The sequence below is a fragment of the Aedes aegypti genome, chromosome 3, assembly GCF_002204515.2.
Source record: "Aedes aegypti strain LVP_AGWG chromosome 3, AaegL5.0 Primary Assembly, whole genome shotgun sequence".
Lineage (NCBI taxonomy): Eukaryota > Metazoa > Arthropoda > Insecta > Diptera > Culicidae > Aedes > Aedes aegypti.
The window spans coordinates 172,792,015-172,814,011 of record NC_035109.1 but is presented as its reverse complement, the minus strand read 5'-3'; the positions used below and the strand labels follow the sequence as shown (position 1 = coordinate 172,814,011).

General features: G+C 37.2%; 1 protein-coding gene across 9 annotated transcripts in view; it reads right to left on the bottom strand.

Annotated features, from left to right (window-relative positions):
• LOC5570887 overlaps window positions 1-21,997 on the bottom strand; it is a 299,528-nt gene that overhangs the window by 127,084 nt on the left and 150,447 nt on the right. For all 9 annotated transcript variants that reach the window (XM_021852635.1, XM_021852637.1, XM_021852638.1 and 6 more), the window contains one exon: window positions 11,591-11,630. In XM_021852635.1, coding sequence (XP_021708327.1) covers window positions 11,591-11,630 — 40 coding nt within the window. The remainder of the gene's footprint in view (window positions 1-11,590; window positions 11,631-21,997) is intronic.

Below are 21,997 nucleotides of genomic sequence, written 5' to 3'. Positions count from 1 at the left end.
GCACAACGTAGGGCCTGGTCAACCCTGGACAAAAAACACGGCTTTTAATCACATTATGCTGAAATTAGAGCGCCTGTATTAGCTAAAATTCACTGGGTGTATTTTGTTCAGCGAAAATTGCGCTAGGCGATTAGAATTGCATACTATTAAGCTAGATTCGAATCATACTCCGATCTTTGAACAAATTCAGCCGTCTCAGATTCAAATCAACACATTATTTCCAATTTCGAACCAACCCTACACTTGTCTGTTATTGTTGTCGGTTTGTGTTATCGTAGCCAATAAAGTGCGTGCCCGTTTCCAGCCCATGACGGCATGTTTCCCAATTTTACACATCGCACCGCGCACTATCACACATCCGAAGCCCCGACGAATCATCAAAACAAATTGGCCGGACGGAAAACACCTCAAACCTTGCTTCCACTGACTGCTGGCTGACGAATCGCGATCGCCGCAGTGTCTGATTCATTAGTCCACGCTTCAGTGCCATATTAGCTGCTGGACAGAATTCGACCACCGCGACTACACAGTGGCAAAAAGCTGCCTGACCACCATATGGCTTAGCCGCGAATAGCTTGGGGTTGGGGCTTGAATTTTGTTTACAATCAGCGCCGCTACAATGGAATCGAATCACCGCTGCTAACACTAGGCTGCACTGATTCACGCGATTTTGACCATTTGCTATAGACCCTCCTCTATCTCCCAGTGGTGATAGTTTTCATCCTGGTCGATTCATTTGCTTAGAAACAAGGTGCTACACACTCGGTTACTAATGGCTTTTAGGGCGAGATCTCAAGTTATGCGAGCATTCCACATTTCCCGCATAACTTATGATCTCACTCAAAAAGCCATTGGTAACCAAGTGTGTAGCTTGTTGTTACCGTGAAAACGAATGAATTTACATGTTATTCAACAATGCTACGATGAAGAGAAGATCCTCCTCTATCTCCCAGTGGGGATCGTTTTCATCCTGGTCCATTCATTTGCTTAGAAACAAGAAGCTACACACTTGGTTACCAATGGCTTTTAGGGCGGACGTTGATGACCCAGCCATAGGGCTGAAAATCTCCCTAATAAATAATATAACAATAATCATAATGTTAGGGCGAGATCACAAGTTATGCGAGATTTTTGACAATTTCGAGTTAATACCGTGGAGAGTCGTCAAATGATGAACACTTTCGATCAACTTACTGTACAACTTTATGTGATAGGTAATTGTAATTGTAATCGCATTACAGTCACATTAAGATTATACATGAGCTTCGTAATGTAGTAGCAATGAAATTTGTATCAGAATTATTTACTAACTATTCATTCAATATACGATATGAGCTGTACGAAATTTGAGCCTCATTAAGCACTTTTGAATTCTTGGTAAATTTTAAAGTATTTCAGTTGGTGTTCCATTTACTGAATGCCTGCTTTTAGAATGCTACAAATATGCAGTTATAGACAGATTACATAAGTGTCAAAATGCGTGAAGAAGTTTTTAATTTCGTCACCCAGTGTAATTTGGTATCGTCCAGCTAACCAGCAGCCAACCGTTTGAATCTCCTTCTGTTTTTATTATTCGAATGTAAAATGTAGATATTGAAGGCTGCCACCGACACCGCCAGAAGTCACGTACACAATCTTCTTCTTTGCTCATTTTTTGCACTTAGAACCGCGCGGTCGGCCGCAGAGAGGCTACAATTCACTTGAAAATTTGCATCATCTATGTGCACCGTCGTCACAAAATTGCACTCGGCGGGAATCAAATGAAATTGCGCATTTCACTGCTCTGTGAAGGAGACCGGAGAAATCGGCAATGCCCGGCCAGAAGAACGAAACAAAAAAGCAATAACCGCACGCACGTGACAAGTTTATTCACATTTGGTACTTCGACGAAAGAAACAACGAAAAAAAAACGCCTAAAAGCAAAGTGTCAAATTAAGCGTGTCACTTTTCTGAAGAAATTTAGCAAGAACCCTCGAAAGAGAATTTGATCCAAGCAAAAGTCCACTGCAGACTGGCAGAATTTGTTCGCCGCAAACTACGCGCCAGCAATGAATAATTCAACGAGATGAAGCGGTAAAACTGGGGGAATTGGGGGGTGAGGAGCTCATAAAATATTTAGAAAACTTTCCAAGCCTAGTTTTATTTCTCTAAATTTGACCTACCGTTCTACTTCACATTTCCCATAATTCAGCAGAAGCCAAAAAAAAATCAGCAATAGCATTTTAACCAGTTTTACACGAAAGAATAGAGCTCCTAACAGTATTCAAAGTTATAATGTATACCTTTTTTTTAAACTGGTTTTATTTTTGGCCTCAAATTATATCAAGATTTGTATTATTTCAAATCCATTTTGACAATTATCTTAAAGGCCAATAAGCTCTCAATGATGAATCGGCTTCGAAAAAACATTCCAGAAGCTTCCGTTAGATTGAATTATTTTTGAAAGATTTGAAATTTTATGCAAAAGCAAAGGAAGTCAATCTAGAGCATAAGTTCCCAAACATATTTGATTTTCGCCCTCTTGAGTACAATCTTTTTTAAATCACCGCCCTGATCTTCTTCTTCTTTCTGGCGTTGCGTCCCAACTGGGACAAAGCCTGCTTCTCAGCTTAGTGTTCTTATGAGCACTTCCACAGTTATTAACTGAGAGCTTTCTTTGCCAATTGACCATTTTTTGCATGTGTATATCGTGTGGCAGGTACGAAGATACTTGTATGCCCTGGGAATCGAGAAAATTTCCAACCCGAAAAGATGCTCGACCAGTGGGATTCGAACCCACGACCCTCAGCTTGGTCTTGCTGAATAGCTGTGCGTTTATAGCTACGGCTATCTGGGTCCCAATAGTTGCTGATACGTGATTCAAATGTTTGAAATAATAACTATTCTGCACTGCAATCTGGAGAAGATATTGTATAAAATTGTAGGGAAATTATCAAAATAACTGAATGCTTCAAACATGATCGAACGTTTGTAACTTTTAAGGCATATAATAAGTATCATGTTCATTAATTGACCTGTATCAAAAATATATGATTTATCTCCTTAAATATCGATAGACGTGACTAATTTTATATTTACTGTATTTTTCTTTTATATTTACTGGTCAGTAGTTTATAGTTTATGAAATTTTATCCACCGTGTATTACAGCAACGATTCGGTTTTGGCTCATTTTATGCGTTTAAAATGTGCTTAATTTGATTCGATAATTACATGTATATTTCTTAAACTTTCGAAATTAGTATTAGAATTTTTGGTGTTGAATGTTTTTGAATACGTAACTTTTAAAAAATGTTTGGGAATCTAGAAAAGTCTTTGTTTTTTCGCCTATCGTTTAACCACTACTTACATTATTTTGGGATATTGTGGTAAGTTTTATCGTAGAAATATTATTATTTCTAAAAATCAGAAAAAATCGGATTTTTTCTAAAGACAAATTTTTTGAAACTTGTAAAGTTGAAGTTTTGTAAAACTTGTAATTTTTAATAAATAAAATGTAAAATTCTCACATATTTTGTACTTTTAAAACACTTCCAATGTTATCTATGTGTATAAATCATTAATATCCTCGTTTTTGTGTGGAAATCTCAAATATCGATTAATTTTATCCTCATTAAAGCTAGATATGTAGAGCGTTTTCAAAAATAGATTAGGAGAATAATCAACATTTTGATGGGAAAAGTCATATTTCAAAAAATGTCATGCATGAAACTCAGTCAACTTATGATTATAAATCCTTGGGACGATCCGAATTCAACGCAGGTGTGGGATTCTGAGAGAAAATAGGATCAATGCAATTAGATATAATCTAACAATGACAACAATTTCCTTAAATGCAAAAAAATGTGTTGCGAAACTCCATTTTTTTAGCATTCGTCGAAATTATCCAACTTGGTAAGCCTCGTTAGATAAATGTACAACTCGTGCTGAAAAAAACTTGATTTTTTAACTTGTTGTATAATAGTAGTTTAAAGCAACAAGTTGCAGAATGATGTTTTTTAACGCACGAGTCGCATACAGGATAATTACAACGAGTGCTGAAAAGATCGAGTTCTAGAACAAGTTGCGTACAACATTTTTTTGCAATTGCGTAAAAGGCCACTTCAGAGTAGATTTCTGCAAATTGTGTAATATTCGTTACGCAACTGATTTCAGTTATATAATGACAAATACGACACTGCAAATTTCGGTGCAGGAAAGTAGACCGATGAAAAATTGCAAAAATAACTATCAAATATCTTACTGGTTATTATTCATAAAGCGAAGGCATAAGATGCGCTTGAACATATAAAAAATCCCACAAAAAACATATCGCTTAAAATTACCATTCAAAATACTGTTCAATGGCATACAACGAAGTGAAGTGAGATAAAATACGGATCAGAGGTAGGAGCAGAAAGCAAACCAAAAGAAATTTTAATTGCAAAAACTGAAATGCCAACAATAATTTTCAATCATTTTGTACGAGCCATTTAACACGTACTTCCCTACATCAACAAAATGTTTTTTTTGGGTATCGTTAGGGTCAGAAGACAGATGTTGTTGACGGATAGCTGTCATCAGCAAATTTTCGAAAAATGTGCATGGAATTCCATCAAAGCTGTTTCTCTCACCCCAGTCAGTCACGCACAATTGACTGTGATTACCAACATGCCTATATGATTCTGTAACATGGTGTAAGAAAATCGACGCGCGAGTGAGAACAGTTGCCAACTTTTACCAGAACATGTCGCAATGTGCAGAGTGTATCAGAGAGACAATGCATAAATTTGAAAGATACCAGAAATATAAAATTTTCTTGGGGATGTCCATCTTTAATCTTCCTAATACACATGAATACAAAGAATTAGTTGGACGTTGAAAGTGTTGAAAAATGATGTATGCGGGCTATGTTCCAGTGGGAACGTAATTCCAAGAAGAAGAAGAATAAGTAACTATACAGGTACGAAGTACGAAGAAGTAATAATGAAAACGAAATGTGCAATTTTCACCTCGACTTAAAATTTGACCCTCCTCACCGCTAGTAAAAGCATCCATTAGGACTTCGATTCCCATGTCCCGAAAGCGTAAACAATCTGTAACCCAAGAGCCTAACCGGACCAAACTGGCTAACGAATTTCGTTCATATGGTCGTCGAATCTTTAGAAAATCTAACGAAAACACACTCACAGAGGAAAGGAAAACGATAGCCACTATGTTTTTTTTATATAACAGCCGGAGAGTAATTCGGCGCGAACGGGCCCATAAAAGAGAAGCAGCGTTTATAGGAAATTTCAAGGCCACGCACCACGGCGGTTGTTTTTGCCGTATCTACATGTTTTGGCGGTGAGTCTCACTCTCTATCTACACACCTCTATATACTGAAACCGGCCAAAACGTACCGACTAAATTCAAACCAAAAGAGCTAACACAAAATGTATTTACGGTGTGTTCACAGACAAATGGGCATAACTGCTAGAACAGTTTTCAATTTAAGGAATAGTATCGCAAACGTCAAACTTGGACAAAAGCGATACGAGCGCCACATGTGTGTAGGTTCCAATGTTAGGTCCGTTTCTCCGTGGTTTGTTTGTCGTTATACTCTAGCCAGCTATATGCTCTCCGGCAGCACCCCACTCATCAAACCGACAGGCAGCGATGATATTTTTGTACCGTTCTCTGTTTTGATCCCCCGATACGTAATAAAAACACGCAGTTCTTACCAGAGGCCAACTGAGGAAGCCCACTGACTGACTGACTGGCTGAAATGTTGTACACTGTAGTAGTAAGTGGGTTTATGTGCTGAGAGGAAAGCACCAAAATATGAACGCACTGAATAGTGGTGATGGGATAAGGGCATAATTTAAATGAAACAAAAAAAAAATGAAAACATAGCACCGGATGTAGGGAGGTCTGCGATTGTGTAGAGTATTTGCCTTAAAATGCATCACAATTCTTTAGTTTTCCCGAAATTAGATCTAGAGAAGGAGCGAAAATCCAAAGAGTATGGTTTTGAGAAATTCGACTGCATATAATTTATCGAGAATTTACTATGATTTTTTTTTCATATCAGTATTTTTTCCTAAAAGGTTTTTAGCATTGCCCGAAAATGTTTCGACGCAGTTTCGAAGTTATAAATTTCCAAAACAAAATTCGTTTTATTTGATAGGCCCTTTTCAAAAAGTAGCTTAGGAGTAAGAGCTAAATTTTGATACTAAAAATTTCATTTACATTCTAAAAAGTCGGTCTGAAAATGGCATTTTTCATGCTGGAAATTCGCTATATGAAAACGTACACTCCCGTGCAAAAGTATAAGGTCACCGTAAAACATATAACAATGTTTTGTTCATACAGTTAAACCTCCATGAGTCGATGTTCCATTACTCGATATCAACTCATGGAACCATATTCAAAATCAAATTTCATGGTTACTTTGATGGTCCCCTCAAACGGCTTTCCATAGAATTGCTGTTCCATGACTCGATATTTCCTTGAGTCGATGCACGCTATGTCTGAACCAGACGATTATAAAAATTGAATGTACATCGGATTTTTTCTCGCTAGAGATCAGTATTTGATCCATATTTTCATAATCGGAAAGTTTTTAAATATTCTATCGGTGAAATGTTTTCCATACATTTTGTATGGGCTGAAATGCGCCGAAAAACGAGGTTTTCATGGGTTTTAGTATGAAAAATAGCTGAAAAATGTAAGAAATCAAAATTTCACCGATAGAATATTTTAAAACCTTCCGATTATGAAAATATGGATCAAATACTGATCTCTAGCGAGAAAAAATCCGATGTACATTCGATTTTTATAATCGTCTGGTTCAGACATAGCGTGCGATGGTCCCTTCAATATCGACTCATGGAGGTTTGACTGTATCTCTGTGATTCTCTATCTTATTCGATACGTAATAAGTTAATCTTATAATATAATAATGAATATTCTCTTGAAATTGTGACATTTAAAAAAAAATAATTTCGATGCTTTTCTGGGGAAAATATTAAGAGGATTATTCTTTTCTGAAAAAATATATAGAAGATCAGAACTCGATTTATTTTAGTGTTACACTATGCGGAAATCTGTATAGGGACAGAAATACGATTACATTCCATTATCTGGCGCGGTGGGTGCGGTCCGCACCGGGTCCCCGCTTCCTAGGGGCCTTGAAATCAAGGGTAATATTTCTCGTAGCAGTAGAAGTTCAGTTTTGCACGAACTTAAATTTATAAAGCAAGGCAAAATCAGGTTGTAAGGGAATCTGAATTGATTATGGGAAGGGGCCCCTGTAGCTAGTTATATTAATACATGTAGCACTCATTTCAACCCTATGGAACATTAATTTTTAACATACCATCATATTTTTGGATTCAAAAATACATTATTTTGTAAATCATAAAATATCTGGGGGCCATCTATAACTTGAGACTGGGGAAGCCAGGAACAGCTTTAGAAACATTTCTATTGTGAACCAAATTCTCAACTATGCCGGTCTACAAACATTTTAAAATGAATATTTGTGCTCCGAAAATTACTATGCGACTTTTCCATTGGTTTACAGATTCGTCATAGATTTTTTTATAGAAAGCGTCAGAAATTATCTCAGTGATTCATCCAGAGCTTTCTTCAGGAATACGTACAATGACGCCTCCAGAGATTACTCCAGAAATTATTATATTCTCTCAGGAACTCTTTAAATGATTTGCCAGCTGTGCTTAGAGAAATTTCTTCAGAGTTTGCTACAGGAAATCGTTCAACAATGGGATTTCTTCAGATGCCACAGAAAGTCGTTCACAAGTTCAACAATGGGATTACTTCGCCAATTCTCCCAGAAATGCTTACAGAATTTCCTAGAATGATTCTTGCAGTTCTACCGATTTAATCAGTCATTACCAACTCATAGTAATAACTAGAGAAATATTCCTACAGAAATACTTCCGAGCATTTACATATTGGACTTTTGTAGAATTGAAAAAAATGTGTAGATATTCGTTTGTGAAATCAACAAGAATTCAAAATTTGATATTTTTTCAGTATTTTTTTTTTGTAATTTTAGAACAACTCCTTTACTGCCGTCATCTGACGAAGTGACGTAGATGCCATTGCAATTTTCGAATAATGTTACAATTTACCTGCAGAAATAATGAAAATGTTAAAGCTCTTTGACATGCGGCTTGAAAACTACTATTCATTGATTGTTCTGGAGGATAAATTTTCACAACTGGTTATATTATAATGGTTTATGTTTAATAGCCCAAAATATGTTTAAAATTTAAATGTGTGCTTACGTCACTACGTCAGATAACGGCAGTTCAGGAATCACCCTACATATTTTTACAGGAATTGTTCCATAAATTTTACCAGGGAATATTAGGAATTCTTCCAGAAATTTTACAATAAATTCAACCGGGGTTTCCTATCTCCAGAAATTGTGAGTTTTCTCAAATTTTCGTTGAACATTTTTTTAAGTATATCTACTTTTGTGTAAATATTTTACTATTATTATACATGGGCCCAAATACTAAAAAGTTCTTCTGTTTTCAAAATTTTTCACAGTATTTTAAGGTGATTTTTCCGCCAGAAAAATAGAATAACATAATTTGTAGAAGATTGACATGCTTTTTTGATTCCCATACCATTTGTGTAAAGTTACAATTTTCTGAAAATATTTGAAAAATGTTTTTTTTTTTGAAAATACATTTTTGTCACTTACATCTTTTTGTTTAAACAACCAACCACTCAAAAATCTCACATCCATATCCATCACATGGATTGTTATTGAAAATCTGTAGAAAACTTGAGCATTAGACAAATTTCTTAAGCTTGTCTTATTGCCAATCAATTCTATTTTCTGTGGCAAATGTTACTCCCTCGAAGCGGTGAAACGGTTTTCTTTATTGTAGTTCGAACAAGTGCCCAAAATTATGTTTCAAGAAATTAGAAAAAAATTCATTCATAATAATGAACATAAGAGTGCTGAAAAATACGGATATTTGTTAAAAAAATACACTACACGTTAATGCCTCCAGTGGGCTATTTGCCTTTAGAAGGAAGCACTAATTCAACTGATATAAGAAAAAAAAAATGTTTTGGTATGTTCTCTAACTTGATGATTCTGTAAGCCTATGGCCCTTGAACATCGACTTATGAAAAGTGGACTGTATATTATATCTTTTCATTATCTTCTTTATTAGAGCAGGAAGGTTTTCTTAGCAGCTCTTTCTCAAATTGGCATAAAACCTACTCTTCTTTTCGCATCAACGGAATACAAATTCCCAATGATATAATATTCTTAAGGCTAAACTACATTATAAAAAAATGTGCATCTAAAAGCTAAAGTTTTACATCTACTAACTTATTTATAATATTACAACAAAATTTTACGGAACTGGTTTTTGTTGGAGAAACGGGACTAAACTTTTCATAAAATCTATTTACTAATCTATTACTAATTAATAGCACAATAGAGCGTGTTTTTGTTACCACTTTGGGAAATTCTACTGCTCAAGTAACGACTATATCATATTAAAACTTCATTTTTAAAAATGGGTCTAAAATTGAACCTAGACATTTTTGATCATATTTGACGTTCGCTTAGTCGACAAAAACGCCACATGGGTTATTCATATCTGACTTTTTAGAAAACAGAAATTTTAGTTTAAACCAGGGGTGTGACAAAACCACAAAAAAAGGAAAAATGTGGTTTTAAGACGTGATCAAATGAAAAACGTTCAAAAATTGAGTAAACATGTGTTTCTGCATGAACTTAAGCGTTTGGTTCTAAAATTGGGACTAAGCTTTAGAACCCTATTGAGCAATGGATTTTGATTAAATTTGTTCTTAGTGTTATGTCTGGTTGTCTGTTCCTAAACTGTCACTTTTTTGAAGATAAATGACGTAATGCCTGCTCGTTTTGTATCTCGAATTCTCGAAAACTTATTCAAACAGTCTCAAGTCAGAAAAGTGAACAAACTTACTTCATCGATTCTACGTGTTCGCAGATGAAATTCTACGCGTTCTGCTCTAAACCAACTCGATTTTCCACTTTTGGAACGTTTAATGATGGATTTACAAAACGGCGAAAATAAGATTTTCAACTTTTGCAACCTAACCGCTACTTTCACCGCTCCGTTGTATGGAGAGACAAAGTCACTTAACCACGAATCAAAACAAAACACTACTTAAGTCGATTATACACTGGTACAAAAACGTCGCAAGTAACAGAATAAAACGGCTTATCATCTATATCTAAATAAAAATGGAGTGGTGTTTGTATGTCACGAAATGGTTCCGACGTGTTCGTGCGATAGAAAAGTCCAGGAAAGTTTTCGGAAAATTTCGTTAGACGGGGAAAATTAATATGTTATTTTATATGGGAGGTTTCATGGCATTCTTTGAACAGCCTACTTGATGGCAAGACGAAGTTTGCCAGGACCACTAGTTTTGTAATAAAATTTTTATGGCATATAATACAAATTACCTAATTTTTGAATGCGAGCTGATTGTATGCAAAATTTAAGCGATGCACACGGCCAAAAAATGTTAAATAGATGATTCATTTTAAAATAGTTTTAAAAGATAGGTTGTCTTCCTCCCTTCCTTCTGGCGTTACGTCCCCACTGGGACAGAGCCTGCTTCTCAGCTTAGTGTTCTTATGAGCACTTCCACAGTTATTAACTGAGAGCTTACTATGCCAATGACCATTTTTTTGCATGCGTATATCGTGTGGCAGGTACGAAGATACTCTATGCCCTGGGAAGTCGAGAAAATTTCCAACCCGAAAAGATCCTCGACCAGTGGGATTCGAACCCACGACCCTCAGCTTAGTCATGCTGAATAGCTGCGCGTTTACCGCTACGACTATCTGGGCCCCTAAAAAAAGATAGATTGTGATTCTTCTTAATTAATTTTCTCAAAACCGTATGGAAGTGACTTACGTCGATTTGAAAAAGTAATCGAGAATTGTTGTAATTTCGGTTTATCGCGAACAGTTTGTTTGCAATTTAGTATGAATCCGGAGTTGTCTGTAAGACCCTGGATTTCAATACATCATTTCAAAATGCTAATATTTTTTTCAAAATCATTTTCGTTTCGGATAGTTTAAAATATTGATAAATAGCAAACAACAACGCAATCAGCGCCCCTGAGCAAGGCAAGCACATCAACGCCATCTGTATATGAACGACAGCAATCGTAAAATTTGATACAATAACCACCACTCAGCTGATCGCTTGCAAACAAGCTACGAACCGGCAAAGTTGATGACGTAATAAAAGTGGGAATCTCTTCTCTCAGACAGACGGTACGACCCAGTCACATGTCGCTCGGCGAAAAATAACAACAAAACGAATCGAAATGGTTCGCTTGAAAATATCCACAAGCTGATAACATACATACTGAATACTATACCAGCTGTAACCAATGTACGACTGATTCAACTTCATCTAAACCGTGTATAGAAGGGAGAAATGCGATGTTTACTCTGTTTAGTAGGGTATTGTAAACCGTTTTAAGTCCTGAATTGAATGTGCATTTTGCGCGCGCGCACACACACCCATAGAAACGAAAACGGTCAACACTGAATGAAGAATGTAAACATGTACTCACTTTGGGCCGCCAGCTGTTGTTGATGTTGTTGTGCCGCGCGCTGAAATAAGTGATAAAAAGAGAATTAAACGGTTATCTACGATGGGGATGTGAAGAGAGTTTGCTTGACGCGTAACTCTTAGCAGAGGATAATAACAAAGCAAACATAGATAGCGAACTGTTGTGATTTAAATTTACAATGAATAGGGTAGCGCTCGGACTATCGAAAAAGAAATTATTTCTAAGGTAATGAAGAGAGATTGCATTTTAAGAAGTCTATTTTTCTTAAATGTTGATCCCTTCTACCAGCAGTATCTCTTTTTTACCACGACAAAAGACCGCTACACGATGGAGACACCTTCTAAAAAGAAATCATGAGTTTGATGATACCCATATTGTTATGGCTCCATTCATGTTTCGTATTGGCCACATCCTTCGGGCAACTCTGAACCTACCACAGGGTCACTTGGAGTCAAGCAAATAACTGATTAGATATCGTTTTAATTATTAGAAATCGTATGCATATTAACCCTCTAATACCCAACCCCGCCTTTATACCGGGTACACTTTAGAATTTTGTGTATTTTTTCGTTGCTCGGAAATCAAAATTATTTTATTTTTGGTTTGAACCTTGAACACGCATATAAGAAAAGTTTCTTATGACTTTTGAAACTTTTTTGTATTTTTGAAAATTGTATGAAAAATTGTATTCTAATATAATCTACAAACGCCTGGGGTTCATTTAACGAGTAATGTAAAAATTGTACCTTTTATATTTTTCTACGATCAACCTATCACAGAAGAAGAGCTTGGTTGTATTGAAATAATTTCAAACCTGTTTTTCCATTAATTACACGAAAAATAAAAAAAAATGTTTTTTCAAGTACTATAAAAACTTGAATTTTTATAATTGCCAAAAATCAGTTAGTAGTAGAGGCTTCAAGAAAAAATGAAAAACGATAGGGATGTTCAAAAATAAAAATTATAAAATTCAAAAACCAAAATTCATAAATTCGCAAATAAAAATAAATCATTGCCCAAAACGTGTTTAGAACGATTTTAGATAACTAAAAATGATATTTAGATCGAAAATAAAAATTTGAGTATTAGAGGGTTCACCTAATTCAAAAACAGAACGTAAACATAAATAAATTTAAAATAAATTTGAAAATAAAATCAAACATTACTCGTTCTGCTGATGTCTTTTTGATTCGAAAGTTGATACTAAATTAAAGGTTTATGGTCAATATAATTAATTTTATTCTATGTAAACAGCATGCCTTATAATAGCAGAAATGGCATATTTTACTCAATCAATTACAGCTAATTCCCCTAGTCTTTTGGATGACTATTCATAGTACTCATTCGCTTATTCGCTTAGCTTATCATAATTACTTGCAACATCGCCTGCACTCCGGAGCGCTGCAGCGCTTCGACATCCAACGAACGGCTCCGTTGCTGCCGTCCAGCCGGAAGGTCCATACCTCCGGTCCGTTTCAGCAGTTTATTCTTCAGGTACGACGACATGTTATCCTTTCCCATTCACCACCGCGATCATACGATAGATGAAATTGCACACCAACAACCGTTCGATACACTACTGGGCTCAACCGCAAAAAAAACTGCACTTTTCACACTCACGTGCCACTAACGGCGACTTGCACTTGCTTTGCCTTGAATTAAACATACACTTAAAGGGAAGAAAAATCACTTATCTTTCCAGTTTCCCAAATTAGATCACTACGCGACAAGCCGCTTCAAAATATTCCGCAAATCGTATGCTTCGCTTTCCAGTGGACCAAACACTGCGTTGAACACTGAGTTGGGCTGATCCAGGCCAGTAACTTAGTCCCCGTCGCAGTCAGCAGTCGGTGGATGTTTTCGCAGTTTAACAAAATCCGCTGCTCAACTGGCTGGCTGACCTGACGGTGACGTTGAACGCGGCGATGCACACAGGAGTTATTTGAGCCAATCATGGCCAGAATTCGCTACTGTCTTCAAGAATCTTCTTATACCCTAATGTTTCATTTCAAGACATCTCTTCACCCATCAGTGAGTAATTGTAAAATATACCATTGTAGAAAAACAGTTTCGGCCGAGAAAAATCCTCCATGCTAAAGTGAATCATGGAAGTGCTTAAGAGACTCTACAATCTATAGCAGTTATTAATGAAACTCATTGGACCTGGATTCAAACTCGAAAGAGATCCAAAGTTTTTTGTTTGTCGTAATGATCGATTGGATGGAGCATGTGATGGAGTTGCAATCATCATTCATAGGCGTACACGGAGAAATATTTTTACTTTATTTTTGAGTTTACTTTACCCAAAATTAAGTGTATCGATTATAGTTTCAACCCAAAATCTCTCGGTTTTCTCTTTCTCCCACACGATTGTTGTCAAAAATAGAGAGAGCTGCATCTACCCAATGGGGGTACTTTGGCCCAATAAGCCAAATTTGGGTAAATGCAACTTTTCTTATGTTTGGGTCGAAAGAACTCAATTTTGCGTTAAATCAACCCAAAATTGAGTATATTTTTCTAATGGAATTAAAGCCAAACTACCTAGTGGGGACCTTGGAAATTTAGTCAAAATTGAGTTATTGGGCTCAACTACGGAATTGCGTTGAAACAACCCAAAATTGAGTTGAATTCCGTCTCCGTGTATAAAACATCAACTTGTTTCTTCATTTGAAACTTTAGGTGTTTCTATTGAAACACAGCCTGGTGAATATACTATTTGCCTTTTCAACGCACTGGGCAGCAAGTTGATTTGCTTCAAACTGACTTGCGGAAATTGACTGGCAAAGCAATTCCAACGGCAGAATTTCACTTGATACTTGAAAGTTATTCCTCAAGTTAATACCCTGAAAACCCTACTTGTTTTTCCTCTTCTAGAAACCCTTCTACGACTGATTTGGTCTTAACCGACTCTAGCCACATTTGCAGCCAACTGGTTACTCATGCTGATTTTGATTTTGATCATGTCTCTGTTACATTTCAAATATCCCATGAAGCGATTCTCAATCCAATCAACTCCACAGTAGCCACAACATGCGAGATCAAAAATTTCAATTTTTAAAATTTGAAATTATGGACACAAATTCGTTCTAGTTACTCCTCCGTGCAGCGGTACACAATTGATCACTTCCTTTTACGTCTCGCACGTCTTTCTAATAGAAGTGTGGCATATCATTCTCATCACTTGCCGTTATCATGGTCACCGTCGTCCACGTTTGCAAGTCCCGAACCCAAGTCACTAAACATATAGGCAAGTGACTGACGGTGGCCGGAAGGTGAAATTGGAATTCGAGCTGATGCCTGTTGGTGTTGTTGCTGTTACTGACTGTCTGTGCTCACAGGAATGAAGAGAGGCTAAGTGAGTGGGTGATTGCCATTTTTTAAGTGGGTCATTGCCGCGATAAGGTGCTTTAGCCAAGGAAGGACTTATGGGACTAACGATTCTGGAAGAAATGAGTGGGTATATTCGCTAGATGTTTCGTAATCGTCTTTCATTTGCTTAGTGAACGGTTTGCCTGAGTCGACATTTTCATATTCCTAGGGAAATGTAGGAAATTTAAACAATAACAACAACAACAAATCCTGACATATTTCAAAAATCAACTTGTTTCAATAGTTGGGTTTTATAGATGTGTAGGTTACTACAAAATCCAAGGGAGGTCCCAAACAACTGAGTAAACACAAAATCATAGATGATAGAAAACTTATTATTATTCTCTTTATTATCGAGACTTTTAGCCTGAGGCTGGTTCGTCTCCATGATAGAAAAAAAAGGTAAAGAGCCCTTGTAGACTTCTTCACTATCATACATATAAGATTGTGTAGTAAAATCATCCATTTTCACAATGGGCGTAGCCAATGAAAAAATGAAGGCGAGGTGTTGTATCATTGTAAGAATTTTTCATTGATACCCCATGAATATTTTTTGGAACCATTCTGCGTATTCCTCCAGAGTTCCTCTAAGTACAGTTTTGACTCATATTCCGAACACTTAAAGCCAACACTGACTTCAAATGTATCAACAAACCTTAATTCAAATTCCGAACAGCATGAATAAATCGCATTCGAATGAATTATTTCTCAAATGAATTCATCTATGCTAGTTATACTGGCCTCGAACTAGAGAATCATCACTACTTCCGAGGAATAAAATAGATTTGAAGATGATTAAATTGAATTGTAATTGACTGCCATTTCCTAGTAATTTGATGACATATTTCAGCGAAACATTTCAACCACATCGCCATACTAAAAACCGAGTGTTCGGAATATGAGTCTGTTCGGAATTTGAGACAAAACGGTATACCTCCTGGAAAAATTCATCCAAAATGGATGCAGATTAAAACTAACAGAAAATCTTGCAGAATTTCACAGATAATTACTGAATACAAAAAGAGAGTTACTGGAGGAACGTATGGAAATTCCTGGAAAAAATCTGTCAGATTTCCCGGAGAAACACTGAAGCATCCCACAGGTGTCCCTGTAAAAGATATCTGTATGAATCAGTTAAGATGAAGAATCTTCATTGAAGATACATCGAAGCCAAGCCTCGAATTTTCAAGAGCACAAATCCAGAGAACCAGACAATCGTTTGTGCTGAAAATTTAACTCACTGGTCACACGCTGGTGGTGACCTTAAGAAGAAGAAAGATTGACTGGACTTTCAGTCACAATTTAAGCGTTGATTATTTTAAATTGTTGCCAACGTCCAGACCCCACTATTGGGATCTTCTTCAGAGCCTGTTATTAGTTGTTTTAAATGTTAAGGTGAAGATGAATCGGAGCCAAATCTCAAATTTTAAAGATCACAAACCTGGAGAACCTAACATCCGTTTAAGCCAATTGATTGGTCACTAGCTGGGGGTGACCAATTGATTAAGCTTTCAGCTCAAACGGGTGTTCGGTTCTCCAGATTTGAACACTTGAAAATTTGAAGTTTTGCTTCGTTTCCATCGTCACATTAATAGTGTCGTGTTACATAATTTTGGCCGGGAAATGGAACTCAGGAACTCATAATGAAACTTTGCAAGGGATCACTCAGGTGACATTTGGTAGAAATACCTGACAAAATCTTGCAGGAATTCTAGGAAGAATTCCTGTAATAGTTTTTGGAATAATTCTGAGCGGTTTCTTTAGAGAAAGTTCTGGAAAATTCCTTAGTTATAAGTGGAAGAATCACTGGAAAATTATTGCACGAAGTATAAAAAAAAATCACCAGATTCTACCCGACCAGTGGAGTGCACTTGGGAATCGCCGGATGAATTCTTTAATCCCTCTGAATCCTTGGATAATGGTTTTGAGCAATATCCGTTAACATTATTGAAAGAATCAGATGGCTGTAAGATTTCTTGGAGAAAATTACAAAGGACAAAGCGCAGCGTGTGCGCTGCGTTGAGCAGGCTTAGCGTGTACACGCTAAACTTCATCCGCTCAGAAATGAGTGCCGAGTACACAAAATCGGCCTCTCTTCATGCAGCACAGATTCTGTGCAAAGGGGGCTGTACACAGTTTTGTGCAAACGGTGGTAAACAAACCGAATGGACTTATCCACGGTCTTCTTTTATCCTCGACTTTCTTTTTCTTTGCTGCTCTAAATGCGGGCAATGTTTACATTAAATGACATCCGGACAACGAATGTTCACCGGATGAACACGAAGTGGATGAATGCACAACGAAATCGTTCATTTTTTGTAAACACGGCCCGCAGTAAAGGTTTTCTTCCCGCTGGAAGTTGCAGAGTGACGTCATCGTAGATTAGTTCATGAGTGTAATGCGCACAGAGGAGGAACGCTTGGAATGCGGATTTCGCTTCCATGTTTGTTTTGCTTCTGAAAACATTAAAAAAACATTCCGATTTTAAAGTTTATCAGAGATTTTTTCATTCGAATAGCCGAAGCGGAAGCAAGTGGGGGAAAAATTTTCTCATTTGCGACCATCTTCCGGCTTTTCGCTGGAAAAAATCCCAGAAAACTCCCCATCTTACCAACGGCCAACTGTTTGCTGCCGCGCGGGAGATGACTGACAGTTCCATTACCATTGATCCGCGCAAGCCAATGGCCAACACATCGGTTACACATAGCATTAGTGCGACTTACACAGAATTTTCACTCAGCCAGAGAGTCCTGCATTGTTTGCCTCATTCTGTGTAGTTTTAACACATGCGCTGCGTTGAGCAAGCTTAGCGTGTAGGAGTTCGGAGCGTAGGAGAAGAGCAGTAGAGGATCGCGCGCATCGAGTACGCGCCGCAGGAGAAGTTGATCCGCACACACAGGTAGAACTAGAGGGAAGTTAGTGGGAAACTAGAGTAGTCTAGGTCTAGGCAAAAATGTAGAGAGCAAGAGTGCAAATAAAGCATGTAGGGAGCCGGATCTTATTCTTGGCACTTTTGATTTACTTCGGCAGTGGGTTTTTTTGAAGCTACAGAGCTTATATTTGAACACAAAATGCATCGTACTAATGCGCTCCTTGTTACAAAGTTTCAGATAATTCGGCCGAGAAAAACCCCCATGCCAAAGTGAATCTTGGAAGTGCCCAAGTAGCTCGGCACCCTAAATTGAATTTTGGAGCAATTCATGTACGTTTTCAAATGGAGTAATCCATGTATATTTTTTCTTCCCCAATAAAGTTAGTTTGTTCCATGCACGGAGGAAAAAGCTCTATGCGTTTTGAATGTATTTAATTAGTGTCTTTTAATGTCTCTATGTTGCTTCGCGTCCGTATGTAGTTTGTTTTGTAGTGATTTTGCGTCGCTTACTGCGTGGTTTACCGAATCTGACTTTGAGACAGTTCTTTTGTTTTCTGCGGACTGGGACGGGTGAAATTTTTGGATTGGGCTTGTGAAGAAAACCCCAGCCTTTACAAGTTATAAAGCCTCAGCCGATTATTGGAGGAATTTATTTGTAAACTTTTCAAGAGTTGACGTGTCCGCTCGGAATCGCGAAGTACGACGGACTATTTGAGTCAGCCAGTCAACTTACTCACTAATAAAGTGACCCTTGCCTCAAGCCGGGCAACGTAATCTCTGTTGGATGGTCTTCTTTCGGAGTGGCGCAATATCAAAAGTAAGCTCGACAAGCTGGCCCGTTATACTCTTCTGCTAGTACACGTTCTCGCACTACATCCAGAGTCAACTTGTCCTCCTCAAGATTCTCTAATGCGGTCACCAGGGGATTCCGGAAGAGTGATGAATAGTTGTGAAATCAAGTCACTCTCTTCCAATTTAGCGGCAGCTGATTTTAACTGCCGAATCAGTTCGTCGAAAGTCTTCAGGTGGTCCTTTACCGATGATCCTTCAGTCATTTTCAGCTTCGCAGATTAGCGATTGAGATGAAACAGATTTCTTCGTATATACGTTAGCCAAAGTAGTCCAGATTCCCTTCGCAGTTTCTTTGTCATGAATCAGGTCGATTAGGTCATCATGAACAAAAGCGATAATCCAATTCGATGCCTTACTGTCCTTTTCGATGAACTTAAATGCTTCTGGTGCGGCTTCAGGAACATCTTGACTCAGGACTTCCAGTAGACCAACCGACTTCAACGCGAAACCTCCAGTTTCCGTAGCCAGTTCCAGAACATTGTGGGATACCATAGACTGATTCTCGCCATGCAGGGTCCATAACCTCTTGAGTTCAGAGAAAATACGGAGTAGTTTCGAAGAACAAGGAACAAGTTTTTATTGAAAATCGTCTTGATCGGTTGGTGGTTAGTACATTACAAATTAATTTCTAGGCGCCCAGTAACAAACTGGTTGCTACGCGATTCATCAATTACTTAGTTTCTCAACAAATATTTATAAATTTTCGGACTATTGTAGTTGAATGAAAGTGTCCGTAATTCGAAGGAAATTGCAGCAGCTCTAGAATGCTTTCCGGCTTTCGAAGCAAAACATATAATGAATTTAATATTTTAGTGATTTTTGCTTCATGTATCGTGTAGTACTTTTCTATGTATCATGGAAAACAATCAATTATTAACGTTGTAAAAATACATAATGGCTACATTAAATTGGTGATAATATCCAAGTTGTAAGCTTAAATTCTCCTTAGGTGCCCGGATTTAGAGGCAAAACGGTAGAGTAAGGTGGGGCAAAAGTTCGACGTTAGTGGTTCAACCAAAATTTACATAAAAACAACAATAGTTGAAAAGAAATAAATACCACACAGTGAACCTTCAACGTATTGGCTATAATTTTGCTGAACAAACTTGTGTCAAAATATTTACCCATTTTTAGTTGTAACATTTTTAAAATTGATTATCTTAAACGAGTTCGAATCTAGTGTGGGGCAAAAGACATGCTTTATACCAGCCAACTTATGTTTACAGAAAAATAGGGAGCCGGATCCTATTCTTGGCACTTTTGATTCACTTCGGCAGTGGGGTTTTTTTTTAAGCTACAGAGTTTATATTTGAACACAACATGCATCGTACTAATGCGCTCCTTGTTGCAAAGTTTCAGATAATTCGGCCGAGAAAAACCCCCATGCCAAAGTGAATCTTGGAAGTGCCCAAGTAGCTCTGTACCCTACACACTAAATTTTCACCAAAAAATTACCCAAATTTTCGCTTGATAAAATTTGAGGTTTGGATTCGATTATCTTTACCTTTGTATTCTCCGGAGGGAGGAACCAACACATGGCTCGATAAGCCGAATGAAGTTGATATGTGCAAACAAATTCTCAGTTTTTTGTAGTTTGATTGAAAAAGCACATTTTTCTATGCATAACGCGATTTTATTGCACTTCAATAACTTAATGTTGATATTATAAGTGATTAAGAAAGATTTCAATCAAAATTTCGACTCAATGACAGCTCGTTCCGAAGTAAAATTTGCCGAGGCATGATACAAAAGTGATTTCCAACGTGTTTTAAAAATAGTTCCAGGCCACGTAAAATAGTGAAACTTTGGATTATTGTTCAATTTTTAACATAGATTTAGAATATGTAAGAAAATGGATACCCATAACAAACCAATTGCATCAGGTGTAATCCCAGCGAAACTTCATCGCTCGAAACACTTTACAAGACTGAAGTGCCAATCGCTTCTTTCCGCCTGCTTAGTTTTTCATTAATACTGAAACTATATGCCCTTCTGCTTAGTTTATATCTTCTATAGTGCCCCTCTCAATTCCTACATCTTGATTTTGATTCTATTTTAGACATTCTTATCTAAAACAACATCTTAACGATTTATTTTATTTAATTGAGCAAGCCCTTTCATTTAATTTCAGGAATATCTATATAAATAAAAATGGTATGGTGTTTGTATGTCACGAAATGGCTCACGAACGGGTCAACGGATCTGGAGATTCTTTCTCAATTTTGTTCGTCAAGGGTTCCGACGTGTTTCTGTGTATAAAAGCTCCAGGATATTCACCGGGAAATTCGGAAAAAGGAGAATGAACGGAACTGTCATTTTGTATGTGACGATTCATAGTGGTTTTCAACAGCCTACTTGATGGCAAGACGAAGTTTGCCGGGACCACTAGTCTGAAATAACATCTGCATCTGTATCTGGGGTGTATAAGATGAACAGAAAATACAATATTATCATAAGTTGCGGAGGGTGTCGAAGCATGATACTTGGGGATAATGGTATAAAAATCGTTCGCCCCCGCTGGCTACGCCTATGATTTTCACCTCATTGATCTATTTATGAAGTAATTGAAGCGATAAGTGATGAATAATCTAATGATAAATGTTCAAAACCGTCATCTGAATTCATTATATGTATTTTGTTGCGCATTCTTGAGTCGCGTGCTTTTGATCAAGCCATGTGCTATTAATTTTAACAAATGGAAAGATCCCTCAGTTTTCGAGCAATCTGATCGAAAAAAAAACAAGACCAGTCACCAATTGACTCGTGAATTTTCATTGTATATAATCATGATTAGCAGCCATTATCACTTCATTACCCTATGTTTTCGTGTTCGTTGTTGGATTCGATAGTGAATCAAATGACAAAACCTTTCAAAACAGTTGTGCAAACCTTCTACAGTAAGGAAACAGCTAACTAGCCTTCATTCATGTACTTGCACTATAAACGCTACAATTTTCGTCAGACTAACTGTGAAGTGAAAAACAAACAAGAAATTCAATATCTGACGGCAATATTAAATATCATGTCAATTACACAGATTTACCCTTGTAAGCTTCCAACCATCATGCGAAAAACAACTCACTGCATCATCATCTTCTATTGTGTGAATTCATTCTTGCAAGATGGCTCTTTCTACAACAACGGCTGATGAAAAATCGAATATCGTCCGCCGCATGCCGGTAATTATTTGTGGCTGACGTCTCGAAGCGGCGGTATACAATTTTTGCAGCTTTCATCGCTGTTTTGCTGAAACCAATCTCACTGCACTTCACATTGTCGAATAGGGTAGAAGCACTGATTATAGAATTAGTTGT